The sequence below is a fragment of the Cricetulus griseus genome (genome assembly GCF_003668045.3).
Source record: "Cricetulus griseus strain 17A/GY chromosome 1 unlocalized genomic scaffold, alternate assembly CriGri-PICRH-1.0 chr1_1, whole genome shotgun sequence".
NCBI classification, from domain to species: Eukaryota; Metazoa; Chordata; class Mammalia; order Rodentia; family Cricetidae; genus Cricetulus; species Cricetulus griseus.
Genome location: NW_023276807.1, coordinates 75823032 through 75835950, shown reverse-complemented (window position 1 = coordinate 75835950; position 12919 = coordinate 75823032). Strand labels below are relative to the sequence as shown.

The following is a 12919-nucleotide window of genomic DNA, read 5'->3' as shown; positions in this document are numbered from 1 at the left end:
CCCAGGGCCATATGGGGTTGAACTAATTAACTACATATTCTGATATATTCCAGGCTGGCTCTGAACTTGCTATGTAGCAGAGAAAACCTCTAACTTTTGACCCTTCAGGATTATAGGTGTGTGCTATGACCCCTAGTCAATGCAATGCTAGGGATCAAACCCATGGCTTTACGTATGCCAGGCAAGCATTCTACCAGCTGAGCTACAGTAACAGTTTGACTCTTAGTGGCTTCAGAAAACATCTTATACACTTCTCTAAGCTTTTGGAACACATGGCAAGAACAATAAAAACAGATAAATAAAAGCAGCTATTAACAGGGACAATAAGCTGGGGATTAATGCCAGGTCTGCACTATGAACTTTGATGTATTTCCTCAATTCAAAAATCACAAAACAGAGCCAGGTGGTGGTGGCACACACCTTTAATCCCAGCACTTGGGAGGCAGAGGCAGGAGGATATCTGTGATTTGAGGCCAGCCTTGTCTACAAAATGAGTTCCAGGACAGCCAGGACTGTTACACAGAGAAACCCTATGCCAAAAAACCAAAAAGAAAGAAAGAAAAAATAATAATCACAAAAGAGTCCTAAGGAGTAGTTCTTATTGCTATCTTCTACTTTTCAAGAATACCCTCCTTGTTCAGGTAATGAAACGAGCCCCATTGCACACACTCGGTAAACTGCATGCTGGACTCACACCATGACAACCAAACCTTTACTTCTTTGCTTTGCCACAGCACCTGGCACCATGACAACCCCAGCCATTTACTGTCACTGGGCCTGGAGCCTCTGAACCAATAGAACTAGTTCCTTCAATGCCTGGGCAATCAGTTTTGGGACACCAGGCCAGTTATATCAGTACATAGACACCAACTACTAATTATAGTGAAAGAAAGAAAAGCTGTGTGAAGGCACACTGTGCTGGAAGATCAGCAGATTCTATTGCTGGAAGCCTGGGTGGCTGCAGAGGCACAAATAGCACAACCTGGCACGTTTTGTTCTTTGTCCACAGGTCCTGAGCCAACTCACTTCTGGCTTCCTCTCTCCACATTCAGCTGCATCCTCCCCCTTCAAAGTTCCATGAAAGCCCATTGCAATTTCAGTAGATTCAGTCATCTTCGCCTCTATGTCCAGGAATAACCAAATATGTAGGAGAGTGAGAGGAGTCTCACCCTGACAATCCAGCAGGCTCTCTGGCACACAGGCCCTACTAAAAGCTGTCACCAATCAAGTATTAAAAGGGTGTCGCTTTTGGCTTGATGTATATTTCCTCACATTCCTTTTGCAACTAAAGAAGGGAAAGAGAGCCAAGGGGAGGAGGACGGCTGCATCAATGAAGGCGGAATAACTGATTTTCCAGGAGTTTTAATACGGTGCAAAATCTACTGGCCCTCCTTAAGGGTCTAACATTTCATGCTAAAATGTGCACAGGTCAAATTCAACCGAGCTGGGAGACAGCCAAGGGAGAAAAAGGTCTCTAATGCTTAAACAAACAATGATTTGTTATTGCAGCCACTGCAATAGTCCCAACACTGTCAGTTCTCCTGAGCCTCCATTTCCCACTAGCCTCTGACTCTTTGTGGGCTAGGCCTCAAGATTAACTAGAGATCTTAGTAATAGAGCTCTCAACTCCCCAAAATGTTTTCTGGACACTTCCCTGAAGTACTAGAGCAAAAGAAAAGTCCCCTTCCTGTTAAGCCAGCCCAGCTCAGAAAAGAAAGTATGCCTCATTTCCAATCATAAAAGCAACACAAAACTCAGATAGGCAATGAACTCTGCCTTAAACAACCTTAAGGAGTGGGAGTGGGTGTGGGTAGCCTTGGAGACTTAGGTTTCCAATTCCTAAGCATTTTCAGTTTCTTCTGAGGCCAAACTAAGAGCAAATTGTACTTTCCCTCACAGGACTAAGGCATTGACCACCTGTGTGATACAGCAAGATGTGGCTGCCTGCAAAATAGTTTTCTGTTTCTCCCTACATGCTTCTGAGACCTGACTTTTATTCTGCAAAAGCAAACAAAAAACAACCCAACAAAACAAACCAAAAGAATCCCACAGTAGTAAGACACTGATGTGACAGCTTATAAGATGGAGCAAAAGAGCCTTCCTTCTACAGGCTCCTCCACGTTCCTGAGAGATATCACTGCTTAAACCTAGTGGCTTATGACACAGCACAGCAGGATGTCTGGGGTGAGAAGCATAAGCCACTAGAGGCTATGAGACTTCACACGAGCAATGTCGTCCTTGGGCAAGACTGGGGCTCTCTATGAAATACAGCCTTTTTCTAACCTTTGGAAGAATCCTGAAGCCCCACCTATCACACCTACTCCTTGAAGGAAAACACAGCTCTGACCACTATAACATAACAGACTTATTCAACCATTCACATCATCTGTAGACAAGTACCTGCAAACTGTCATTCAGAGACTAACACGGAAGAGAAGCTAGAAGTCAAGGCCTAGGTTCCTCAGGCACACAGGATTTTAGCTCTTCACAAGTATGGTCTACATTCTGAGGAGGAAGTACACAATCTAGTTCTATGCCTCTCCAAATACATCAATAGCTTCCTGGTAGTTCCAAAAATTCATCATAAGCAGGCATGCCTGTGGGCATTAGCTTCCACAGCATGGCCCTTTCTCCACGCAGGGGACAGCTCTTTGGAGGGTCCAGACTCTTAACATAAAAGTATACACTTGACTTCACCCATTCTGGGGTGCTTTGGGCTCCTCTTGAGAATGAGACACAGGCTGTGCATCTCAACTCTTCTGCCATACTATAATGTCCCTAGGCCAGCCCAGCTTGTGAATATAGGCGCCCTATCATTTACTCCCTCATTTAGCTCCTAATCAATAGGGAACATTAGAGCACCAGGTCTTGTCCTTGGGCCTGGGGATGGGAAGATACATGCAGGAAATGCTATCCTACTTTGGTATGGTGGTTTGCATGAGAATAGTTTTCACAGGTTCATGTATTTGAATGCTTGATCCCTAGTTGGTGGACTATTTAGGAAAGATTAGGAGGTGTGACCTTCCTTACTGGAGGAGGTGTCTCACTGGGGGTGAGCTTGGAAGTTCCAAAGTCCATGTCAGGCCAGCCTCACCCTCTCTCTGTCTGCTGCCTGAGGATCAGAATGTAACCTCTCAGCTACTACTTCAGTGCCCGCCTGCCCGCCTGCCCGCCTGCCTTCCTGAGTCATGCTTCCAACCATGATGATCATGGGTTAATTCTGTAACTGTAAGATAGCCCCCAATTAGATGACTTCTTCTGTGAGTTGCCTAGGTGATGGGGTCTTTTCACAACAATAGAATAATAACTAAGACACGGGTAGCTCACAGTTCTGGAGGAGACATGTCACCTGTTTTCTTTGCTATGGGGAAATAGAGTGATGAACTATGAGGCTTGCTTTAAACAGTCTACGAGAGGGACTCCACAAAGTAGCCAACATGAATACTACCAGGTTCCGTGGACACATCACAGCCCTGAGAGGTCTCTTAGCATGCTGACAGCTCTCAAAGCTGCCACTACTAGAGAACTAGATGAACTTGACCTCAGTGGCATTCTGAAGTAAAGTGCTTCCTACTCCAGCATCACTTCAAACTCAACAAGACTGGGTGTGGGCTCTTGACATGCATCTTGACTGGCAGCTGAGGACACATACGGCAAGGGATTTTACTTTTAGTAGGTTTAAGTCAAACCTTGATTTTCATCCTAGTATCTGCAATTTAAAGCCTCATCCAAAAAATTATGTGTGTATGTATGTATGTATGTATGTATGTATGTATGTATGTATACACACAGAGACAAATACACACACACATACTTGAGAAGCACCAATGGCCTTGTGATCATGGCCATGGCTTTTTGGTATTTTCTCCAAGGAATGCAGAGAACTTGCAGCAAAGATCTTGTCAAGCTTCCCGTCTAAGGTCCCACCAGTCCTCAGAACCATCAGTGAGAAAAAACCTCTTCCTAATAATCACCAAGTGTTTCAGTAAGGGAAAAGAACATGCTGTCTACCAATGTGTTCGTTCTACTATTAACAATAAATGAGGAACCTTTCAGTGGGACTTCTTCAAAGTACAGGAAGAAGAAAATCTGGAGGTAAAAGGCCACATTTCTATGTGGTACTCAGATCTTATCCCAGAGAATTTCTCCCACTATCAGGGAAGTTCCAAAGAAAAGATATTATTTCTAAGGATGTGTAACCCCAAAGCAAGAAGGCTAGTCATGAACACCGATTCTTACTGTACCTTGGCTCTTCCCCACTTTCCAGGCCCTTGCTGCTGGCCTGCCCCTGTTACCTGGCAGAATGCACTCAGGCAGTACTCTGGTCAGCCCAGGGTTCCATGAGTGCTAGTCTGCACGCAGGTACAAGAATCCCTTTAAAAGACAGACGCCCCTCCACCCCACCCCCTCCCCCTGCCGACTTATGCTCTCTTTGCTCTCTTGTTTCCTCTCTTTGCTTACTCTCTTCCTCTCCCTCTGTTCTCCCCCACTCCCACTCTTTGCCCCCCTCTTGCTCTCCCCTACTTTAATAAATTCCATGGTTAATGTATCTCTTGGTTTGTGTTCCATCGAGATCATGCGCCGGTAATTTAAGCAAAAGAACAATAATAACACTATGCATGAGTATTAGAATCCAGACTTTCCTGCCAGGATATCTGGCAGCCAGACTCTGGAGGTGTGAACATGAAGCAAAACACATTTTTAAACTAAAGCAGTGGGTTCAGAATCCCAGTTTTACAAGATAAGGAGCTTGGGGAAGATAGATGGAGGTGACACCGTGAATTCAATGTATGCTTCTCAAACGTAGCGTACAGTTTTGCTATGAGAAGAATGAATTTAAAAATTAAACAGACATAAACTTGTGTGGAAAGGTGGTTTTTATGACCCTTATTGCATAAGACAACAAATAAAAATCTGCCTAGACAGCAAGATTCCTCAGAATTCCTGCATTTTATAATAGGGAGCAATTTGCTGCCCTAAACAGCGGGCTTTGGGACTTAGGGATTAAAAGCTGAATGGGCTCATTGAGAAAAGATCCCTCTAAACACCTCATTAAAAAGGCAAACTATGTGAAACAGCCCGCAGAGGAAACTGCACGTGAGGGAGCTTTTTCTATAATTAATAAGATTGGGAGTCAGTGGAATAGGGTGGTGGTGAGGTTGAGTGTGTGAGAAGGTAGATGCCGTAGGTTCTATATAGAAGAGCTCAGTGCTTCTAGACAAAACCCCAAAGTGAGATGGGGCTGCCGTGTACTTCTCTGGGAAGCCCATTGCACCCTCAGGCTTCCCTTCCTCCAGGCCTCCTAGAGAGGGTGAGAGCACACACTGTGCGCAGCTGGTGGTTGTTCCCATGCTGTGCACAGCAGTGTGAAGGAAATGCCTGGCCAGAAAAGCGAGGTTCAAGAAGGACCCCCTACCTGCTGGGTTGGGGTGTATTTAACAGTATGTGAGTAGTCGTAATTATCGATGATATCCAAGTCCTTCACTGCATCACCAGGAAGGAGGCTGCTGAACTGCACATCCAGAGGGGCTTTTCCGGCCCCCTTGGTGTAAACGGTGAAGTGGGTTGGCTTCCCATTTTCCACGCCTGGAAGGACACATGAAATGGGGAGATAGAGAGGTTTCACTTTTAGAACCAGTCTGACAGGTTCAACAAGCACCACTCCACAGGAGCAGCCAGTGACACACTGTCCCTGCCACATCAGAGCCTTTCAGTGGAGATAAGCCCCTCCAGGTCTAGACAGTGTAGTGGCTGCAGAAAGATCAAGGCAGCCTTACCCATCACAGTCTTACCTGCTTTACTCAACCCTGGGCCTTCTGCCTTCACTTTGCTGGCGTCGTGGGAAGGGTCAACTTTGACTCTGAAAGGGCTGGCAGGGATTTCCTGAAGCAAAGACATGTCTGAGAAGGCAGGCCCCTAGAGAACTGTCAGAGCTCAACCTTCTTCCCAAACACAATGGACAAAGGTTACCCTAATGCCCGCTTTCTCAGCAAGTGGTGAGAAACTTCTATTATTGTAGGTGAAATCTGCACACACAGGTGCACATCTGGAACCCTGACAGCACAAACACCCTGTGTCTTTAACACCAGATGTTTGGGGACTAAGGATAAAAAAGAAATACTACTCATAATAAAGTAAAAGCCAACAATATACAGGGTTAGGAGGGAAAGTCCTCGAGGGATGGGCTGTGGGATGAGGTGTGAGGGCTTCAGGGAAGTAATCAGAAACAGAGTGACTCTAATTCTTCAAAAAGAATTTACAGGCTGTCAGAATAAAAGTACAATAAATTAATTAGATCATGTCAACTTAAGATCATTAACGAGGCACAGACTGTTCTCCTGAGCTTGCTAATTTTTATACAGCTAATCTTGATCATTAGCATTTCAAAATGCCTGGTTTCAGAGCACCCCGCACAGGATTACCATTGTCACACACCCAGTGCTTCAAAAAGCTTTTGCTATAAAAGTTTAAGGGCAGAGACCAGAGTTATTACTGCAAAGAGGTCAAAGTGAAGCACATCTAGAAGTTGCCTAACTTTTCAATCAAAAGCTTAGTGACTGTTTTAACAAGTCAGTTTCTGCTTAGAGTCCTACTTTTAACCACTGAATTATGTGCCTGACCTTTGACAGCGGGGGAGAAGTGAGAATTTAGCTTAGTTTCCCCTACCCCCATTTAGTTTTAAGGAAATAGAGAAACTGAACATAGTTCTCAAAGCACCTTTCTCGGTTGCTAACCAAAAAAAAAAAACAAAAACAAAAAAACAAACAAACAAACAAAAAAAAAACCCCAAAGGTGGCCTAAAAGCACAAGGCTCACACTTCTGTGTGCCTCTTAGGCTCTAACACATACCTGAGATGCAAAGAGAACCTGGATAGTGTATCGCCCAGCAGCAGGAGGCACATATTTTACTGTAAATGTGTCATTGGCATTGTGAATAATGTCAAAATCCACATCTTCCTCATCCTCACTTAACACTCGGGCATCACACTTAATGCCAACACTGACATCACCTAGAATAGACAGGCTTATTAGTACCAGTTTACAAGCAGCAGCATGTCTTCTATAATCACTTCCAGCTCGGGCAAACAGCTCATAAGAGCAACCCAAGAAAGGAAAGGTGGTAGATCAGGGTTTTGGAAAAGGATGCACAAAGAGCTAGCTAAGATATTACCAAGGAACCAACATAGCTCATGGATAAACAATGGCCCACTAAAATGAGCTACTGCCCTCCAAATGTTTTAAGGGGGTGTTCTCAAGGAGTGCTAATGACAGGGGTGAATGACATCTAATCTCACCTTCCCCAGCCTCTGTACAATCCACTGTGAAGTGAGTGGGCTCATTTGCCTTCAGACCACTTCTCTCCACACCTGGTCCAAACACTTTGACCTTTTGGGGATGGCTACCTTGCCCAATGTTGACCTAGAAAAGACATGAACCTAGAAAATAAATCTATATAAAAAGTATTCCTTCCCTTAGGTCCAGCATTAAGACTAGAAATGGCTGTTTTGTCAGCCTAGAGTATTTTACCCTTCAGCCCAAGTCTCTTTTCAAGGCCTATCCAGAATGGGTTCTTTCCATACATACTTAGGAACATCTGTATACACAATGCAAGGCTCAATATACAGCCAGGTTTTTTTTATACAGTTAGGATGGACCTCACAACCTACCCTGTAGGGGCTGTGTGGTATGCTCACACCTCCCCAGACCACAGCTATGGTGTGCTTGATGGCTTTAACTGGGGTATACGAGCAAGCATATGTGCCATCCATCCGACTCTTCATCTGGATGTCAATGGGCTGGCCTTCCCCGTCCTGCAAAAGAGCCAGCCAGAACGTGAACAAAAGTGGTTCTCACAATGTCGCCACCGAAAAGGGATCACTGTGGCTTCTAGGGATGTCCAAAATACAATCAACTTATCTTAGTAAATCCTACAGCAACTACAACAGGCTATACACTCCCAATACACAGACTATAGGTAACAGTAAACAAAACCAAACATCCCCAAATGAGACAGGTCTCACTAGCTAACCCGTGATGCTCCTGATGTACTACCTTGGACCACCCAATTACTAAGAATCATGTATATGTTGCTGTGCCCAATTCCATTTATTTACTTGCAATTACTAAGAGTAATGCTACCTTATCCCCTGCCTAAAGCCAGTGCCACTTAGCATGTAATTTGGCTAATTTTAACCAGATCAGACAAGCATAATCTGAATTTTGTTCACAAACCTATTAGGAATTAAGCAGACTTAGCCAAACTGAAAGACATTACAGAGAAATCTGAAACAAACAAGCCACCTTTCTACAGAGCACAAATATGAAAAATGTCCTCCATTATGTTAGTTCCATGTAGTCTCACTTCTCACTGTGGGGCAGTATTATTACTTCCAGTGTATGGATAAGAAAACCGAAGAATACCTCACACCTGACAAGTGCAAGCAGCCCCAGAAACTTACCTGAGCCAGTATCTTCAAGGGAGCCTTTCCAGCGTCCTTTGGATCCACAATGAACTCAGCTGGGTTGTTGACAATGCAGCCAGACTTCTCTAAACCAGGCCCATATGCTTGGACCTGAGGCAAAAACCAAATAATGGTTTGGGTTTTTTTTTCCCCCTTGTGTCAAAGAATGGGATGGAGAGGAGGGTGCACAAAATACCTGGTGCTTATGAAGAACTGCTATAGGAAGTAAAATGCCAAAGTAGTCTGTAACTTAAAAATAAATACTACTAGTTGCTGTCCATGAAAGAGAAAGCACTCTAAAACAAAATCTGAACTAATCCAGACTCTCTGCCTTGTTCTGAATAGATAGAAAGAAATTCTAGCATCTGGGGCAGATCTTTAGTTGTGCCTTTTTTTCAGAGTTCCCACTTTGAGGAAGCACTGAAGGTTGCAGCCACCACAGAGCAAAGAACTAGCCACTGGCCTAAGAGTGCCACAAGTTAGCGCACTGATGTTACTCTATGGCTAGCTGGTCAGCAGCTATCATAACTGGCAAGAGGCACCTCTTCCACTTGACAGGCACACTCTGAATTATCCCTAGGCACACTCATCCCTCGTTTATGGAGGAAATGTCAAGAGTCAGAGAGATCCATACTTTGCCAACATCTTTAAGGTCCTAAGAGGGCCACTTCTGCCCTAAGATCTAACCCATTCCTCTCTGCCACAGGAGAGAAGGGGGTAAAAGAAGGGTGAGGGTGTTTACTAGATCTGGGTTGTAGTCTCCAGTAGCAGGGTGGATGAAAGCCATGTATGGGCTGTCCTTGATGTCTTCATCATCACACATGATGTGAACAGCGTATTCACCAGGTTCCTTGGGCCAGTATTTGACATCACACGATCCATCATTCTGATCATCATATTCTATCTTTGCCTGGGAAGGGCCTTCAATTGCAAACCCTGGGGGACCGAACAAGAGGGCTCTCCTGGTTACACGTGTCGAGAATTATCATGTCGATGCTACTGCTAGCCACTCCCTGGGAAGCAAGTCATGAGCAGAAAGTTGAAATCAAGAGTGTCCCCCCGCTTACCCAAAACTAAGGTCACTGGGTCTTGACTAGAGGTAGAAAGGTTAGAGTGTGTATTTCCAATTTTCAGATAGCACAAGGAATGGTAGGAAGGAGACACACCTGGGCGTACGCTTTTATTGAATGTTTAACAATATATGCCGAAAGTCTTAAAACAATACTCATTCGTCTTACATCCATTTCTGAGTTTTTTACATGAATGAATTAAGTGAGGTTAAGCACTCTGCATTGTTTTGATATAAAAAGACCTTGGAAGTAACTCGAGAGTTCAAGACAAGACTGAAACATAAAAAAATTTCCATAGAAGCCAATGAAGGCATTACATCCACTCATCTGGGGCATAAAGATAAAAAGATACATCTGAGTATGCAGAAAAAAAGCCCAAGAAGAGATTAAAAATTTTAACTACTACCTTAGACTAGAAGTATATGCCAAAATGATTAATCTTTCTACTGGTGGAAATTAAATGTAATTTCTTATTTTTCCCTCTTTTGCTTATTGCTATACCTAAAACAGGGGCCAGGAAACTACAGCTCACTGGTGAAATCTATCCCACTGCCTATTCCTATATAAAGAGTTTTACAGGAATGTAGGCATACTTATATGTATTTCTTAATGACTGCTTTAAAGCCACAATGGCAGTTACATAATTGTGACAAAAATCATGTAGCACACAAGGTGAAAATACTGGGTATGTGGCCCTTTCTAGAAAAAGTTTGTTGACTTCTAATCCATAATGATCATGTGTTTTATCAGACACGCACTTAAAACATATGCAGTTATGCTCTGAGTAATATATTTACTTTTTCAAATTTCAGCAAAATATACCAAGTCATTTGTCTATGATAGTTTATGTATTGTTTAGTGTACCACGTACCACCACCACCACTTGTCTATGACATTTTATGTATTGTTTAGTGTACCACATAACACCACCACCACTCTTAGGGGACTGGTGAGTAAAGCAATCACTATTGTCACACGTATTGGGCAACTGAAAGCAAGAAGGACAATAAGAACTAGAATTCTACAGCATTCAGAAGGCTTTGGGTAGTCAGGAGGCCTCCTGAAGCTCCAACACCAGGTACCGTGTTATTCTTAGCCTTATGGAAGCGGCTGGGCAGTTGCCTCCACTTACCCAGAGTCCCAACCTCAGAGCCAATGGACTCCACCACAAAGTCTGCTGACCGACCAACAATGCCACCATGGAGACCAGGGCCCCATGCACGGACTTTCTGCATGCCTGCTTCAGGGCCTACTTGAACTTCAAAGGGACTAGAAGGAAGGAAACAGAAGATGCATTGAAGAGGAGCATAAAAGGGGTTATTTAACACAATTCTTTTCACTGGCCTGAGCTTTTTTGCATGAAGGCTGAAACTCTAGGCAAGCTCCTTCCTCCACACAGGTCACTCCCACAGCCATTGTTATGTCAACAATATAATGTAATATGGTTGCTTCAGGAGCTGGGGGGCACTGGGCTGTCACTCAAGCAACACACTTGCTCTAGTTTGCTCATCAGTGAGTGATCTTAGCTATGCTGGGACCTCTAGAGTATGAATATCCACATTTCTCTTTTCCCACCTATGCTATAACAAAAAAAAAAAAAAACAAACAAACAAAAAAAAAAAAAAAAACCTAGTTTGAATAGGCTTTATCTCCTTCCTATGTGATCAAATATGTGGTAACTTTGGCAAGGGAAGTTTACACTGACACTGACAACCCTATATGAGTTCCCCTTACCCTCGGTTTTATTTTCTTAGGTTTCAAATGTGGTCTGCAGTGTGTATCAAGATCATGGCGCTTTGCCATGAAGTGTACGTTATTCTTTTCATTTATCCCGTCATATAGGCATTATGTCATCTAACAATACAAGATGGGAAGTCCAGTACCATCTGGTAGTTTTTGTTTTTATTTAATTTTGGTTCTTTTAAGGCAGAGTTTCTTTGTGTGGCCCAGACTGTCAAGGAACTCGCATTGTAGAACAGATTGGCCTCGAACTCACAGAGATCCGCCTTCCTCTGCCTCCCAAGTGTTGGGATTAATGACGTGCGCCACCACTGCGTAGCAGTGGTATACGTTCATTAAGACCATATTCATACACTTTTCATTTGCTGATTCACCATTGCTGCTATCAGTCTCTTATTGTGTCTGTTTTATAAATTAAACTTTTTCGTGGGTATGCATGTTCTAGAGGCAAAACAAAACAAAACAAAAAACACCAGCACATGACACTGTCTGGGGTTGGTTTCAGGCATATATTTATGGTTTTAGAAGGTAACTTCTGTGGACAAGAGAGGACTACTAGAATGTTCAATTATTTCTCAAGACAAACAAAATATATTCCAAGTTTAAATTGCCCTCAGGAGAGCAGCAAAGCACAAAGGCACAGAAAGGAAACTGCAATAGCCCCAGGCAAAGCTGTGGCTAGGGGGTCTCTTGTCTCCGATGGCATTCATGTAGATGGTTTTAAGGTAAACCATAGCAGACTCTGCCCCTGTGGCATTCGTGAACAGAGGCATTCATTGAAAAGGAGAGCCTTGGTTTACACAAGGCCGTATAGACACACAGTCCATTTGCTCTCTATTACAGCACTTTCTGGTTTCCCTGCCTCCCAGCAGGCACAAACCATCAGCATTTGATTTAAAGCAGGGCAGCTGGAACCACAGTGACTTTGTGCTGCTTTTGAGAATAAGCCAAGTGTCTGTGCTGCTCCAAGGAGGAGAGGGGTGGGGGTGGGGGTGGAAAACTTTTAACAAAGCAGATCTCTCTTCCCTCTGGCAGCCTGGGAAGCAGCAGGCTCCTGTGAGCCTTTTACAGGCCGAGCATACCTCTAAACCGGCACATCTCCAACCTAGACTCACCTCTTTGGAATGTGGTGTCCCCCCCAAGTAACTGCAATGCTGTATTTCCCCGGTGTGCTGGGGTAGTACTCAAACGAGTAGACCCCATCCAGAAAGCCCTTCTGCTTTACAAGTTCCTCCAGACCCTCTGTGAAAGAAAGCACACAGCCTTTGCAGTAAAACTCCCAGGCTTTCCACAAAACATAGGTGACCTACAAAAGTACAATTCTGAATGTGATATTCCCCCCAAAACCTGGGAGAGGTTTACAAAACTAAAAGCAGAGCCATCTTAGCTTCTAAGAGGGAGAAATGGATGACTTCCTAGCTAACTCGATTGAGGTCCTAGACTAGCTGGGTTGTTTGCTGTGTCTCAGTATTTCCCAATAGTTGTAGCTGCCTTCCAGCCACGACCCCACCCCACCAACCCACAAACACTGAAAATGGAGATTATCTTTATGATTATTTGTCTTGGTCTAAACACCTGTGTACCTTTTCTCGCTAAAGCAGGCCACAAAGGAAGAAAGTCCTTTTAGGCGATCTGAGAGAAGATGGG

The 12919-nt window shown here is 43.9% G+C and overlaps 1 protein-coding gene across 3 annotated transcripts in view; it reads right to left on the bottom strand.

The window, feature by feature from the left end:
* The window catches only part of Flnb (filamin B), a 147071-nt gene that overhangs the window by 53254 nt on the left and 80898 nt on the right, over positions 1 to 12919 (bottom strand). For all 3 annotated transcript variants that reach the window (XM_027387686.1, XM_027387687.1, XM_027387688.1), the window contains exons 10-18: positions 12388 to 12514; positions 10665 to 10801; positions 9205 to 9398; positions 8460 to 8573; positions 7668 to 7811; positions 7296 to 7419; positions 6850 to 7010; positions 5793 to 5883; positions 5417 to 5586 (exon numbers count right to left, since the gene is read on the bottom strand). In XM_027387686.1, the coding sequence (XP_027243487.1) occupies positions 5417 to 5586; positions 5793 to 5883; positions 6850 to 7010; positions 7296 to 7419; positions 7668 to 7811; positions 8460 to 8573; positions 9205 to 9398; positions 10665 to 10801; positions 12388 to 12514 (1262 nt within the window). The remainder of the gene's footprint in view (positions 1 to 5416; positions 5587 to 5792; positions 5884 to 6849; positions 7011 to 7295; positions 7420 to 7667; positions 7812 to 8459; positions 8574 to 9204; positions 9399 to 10664; positions 10802 to 12387; positions 12515 to 12919) is intronic.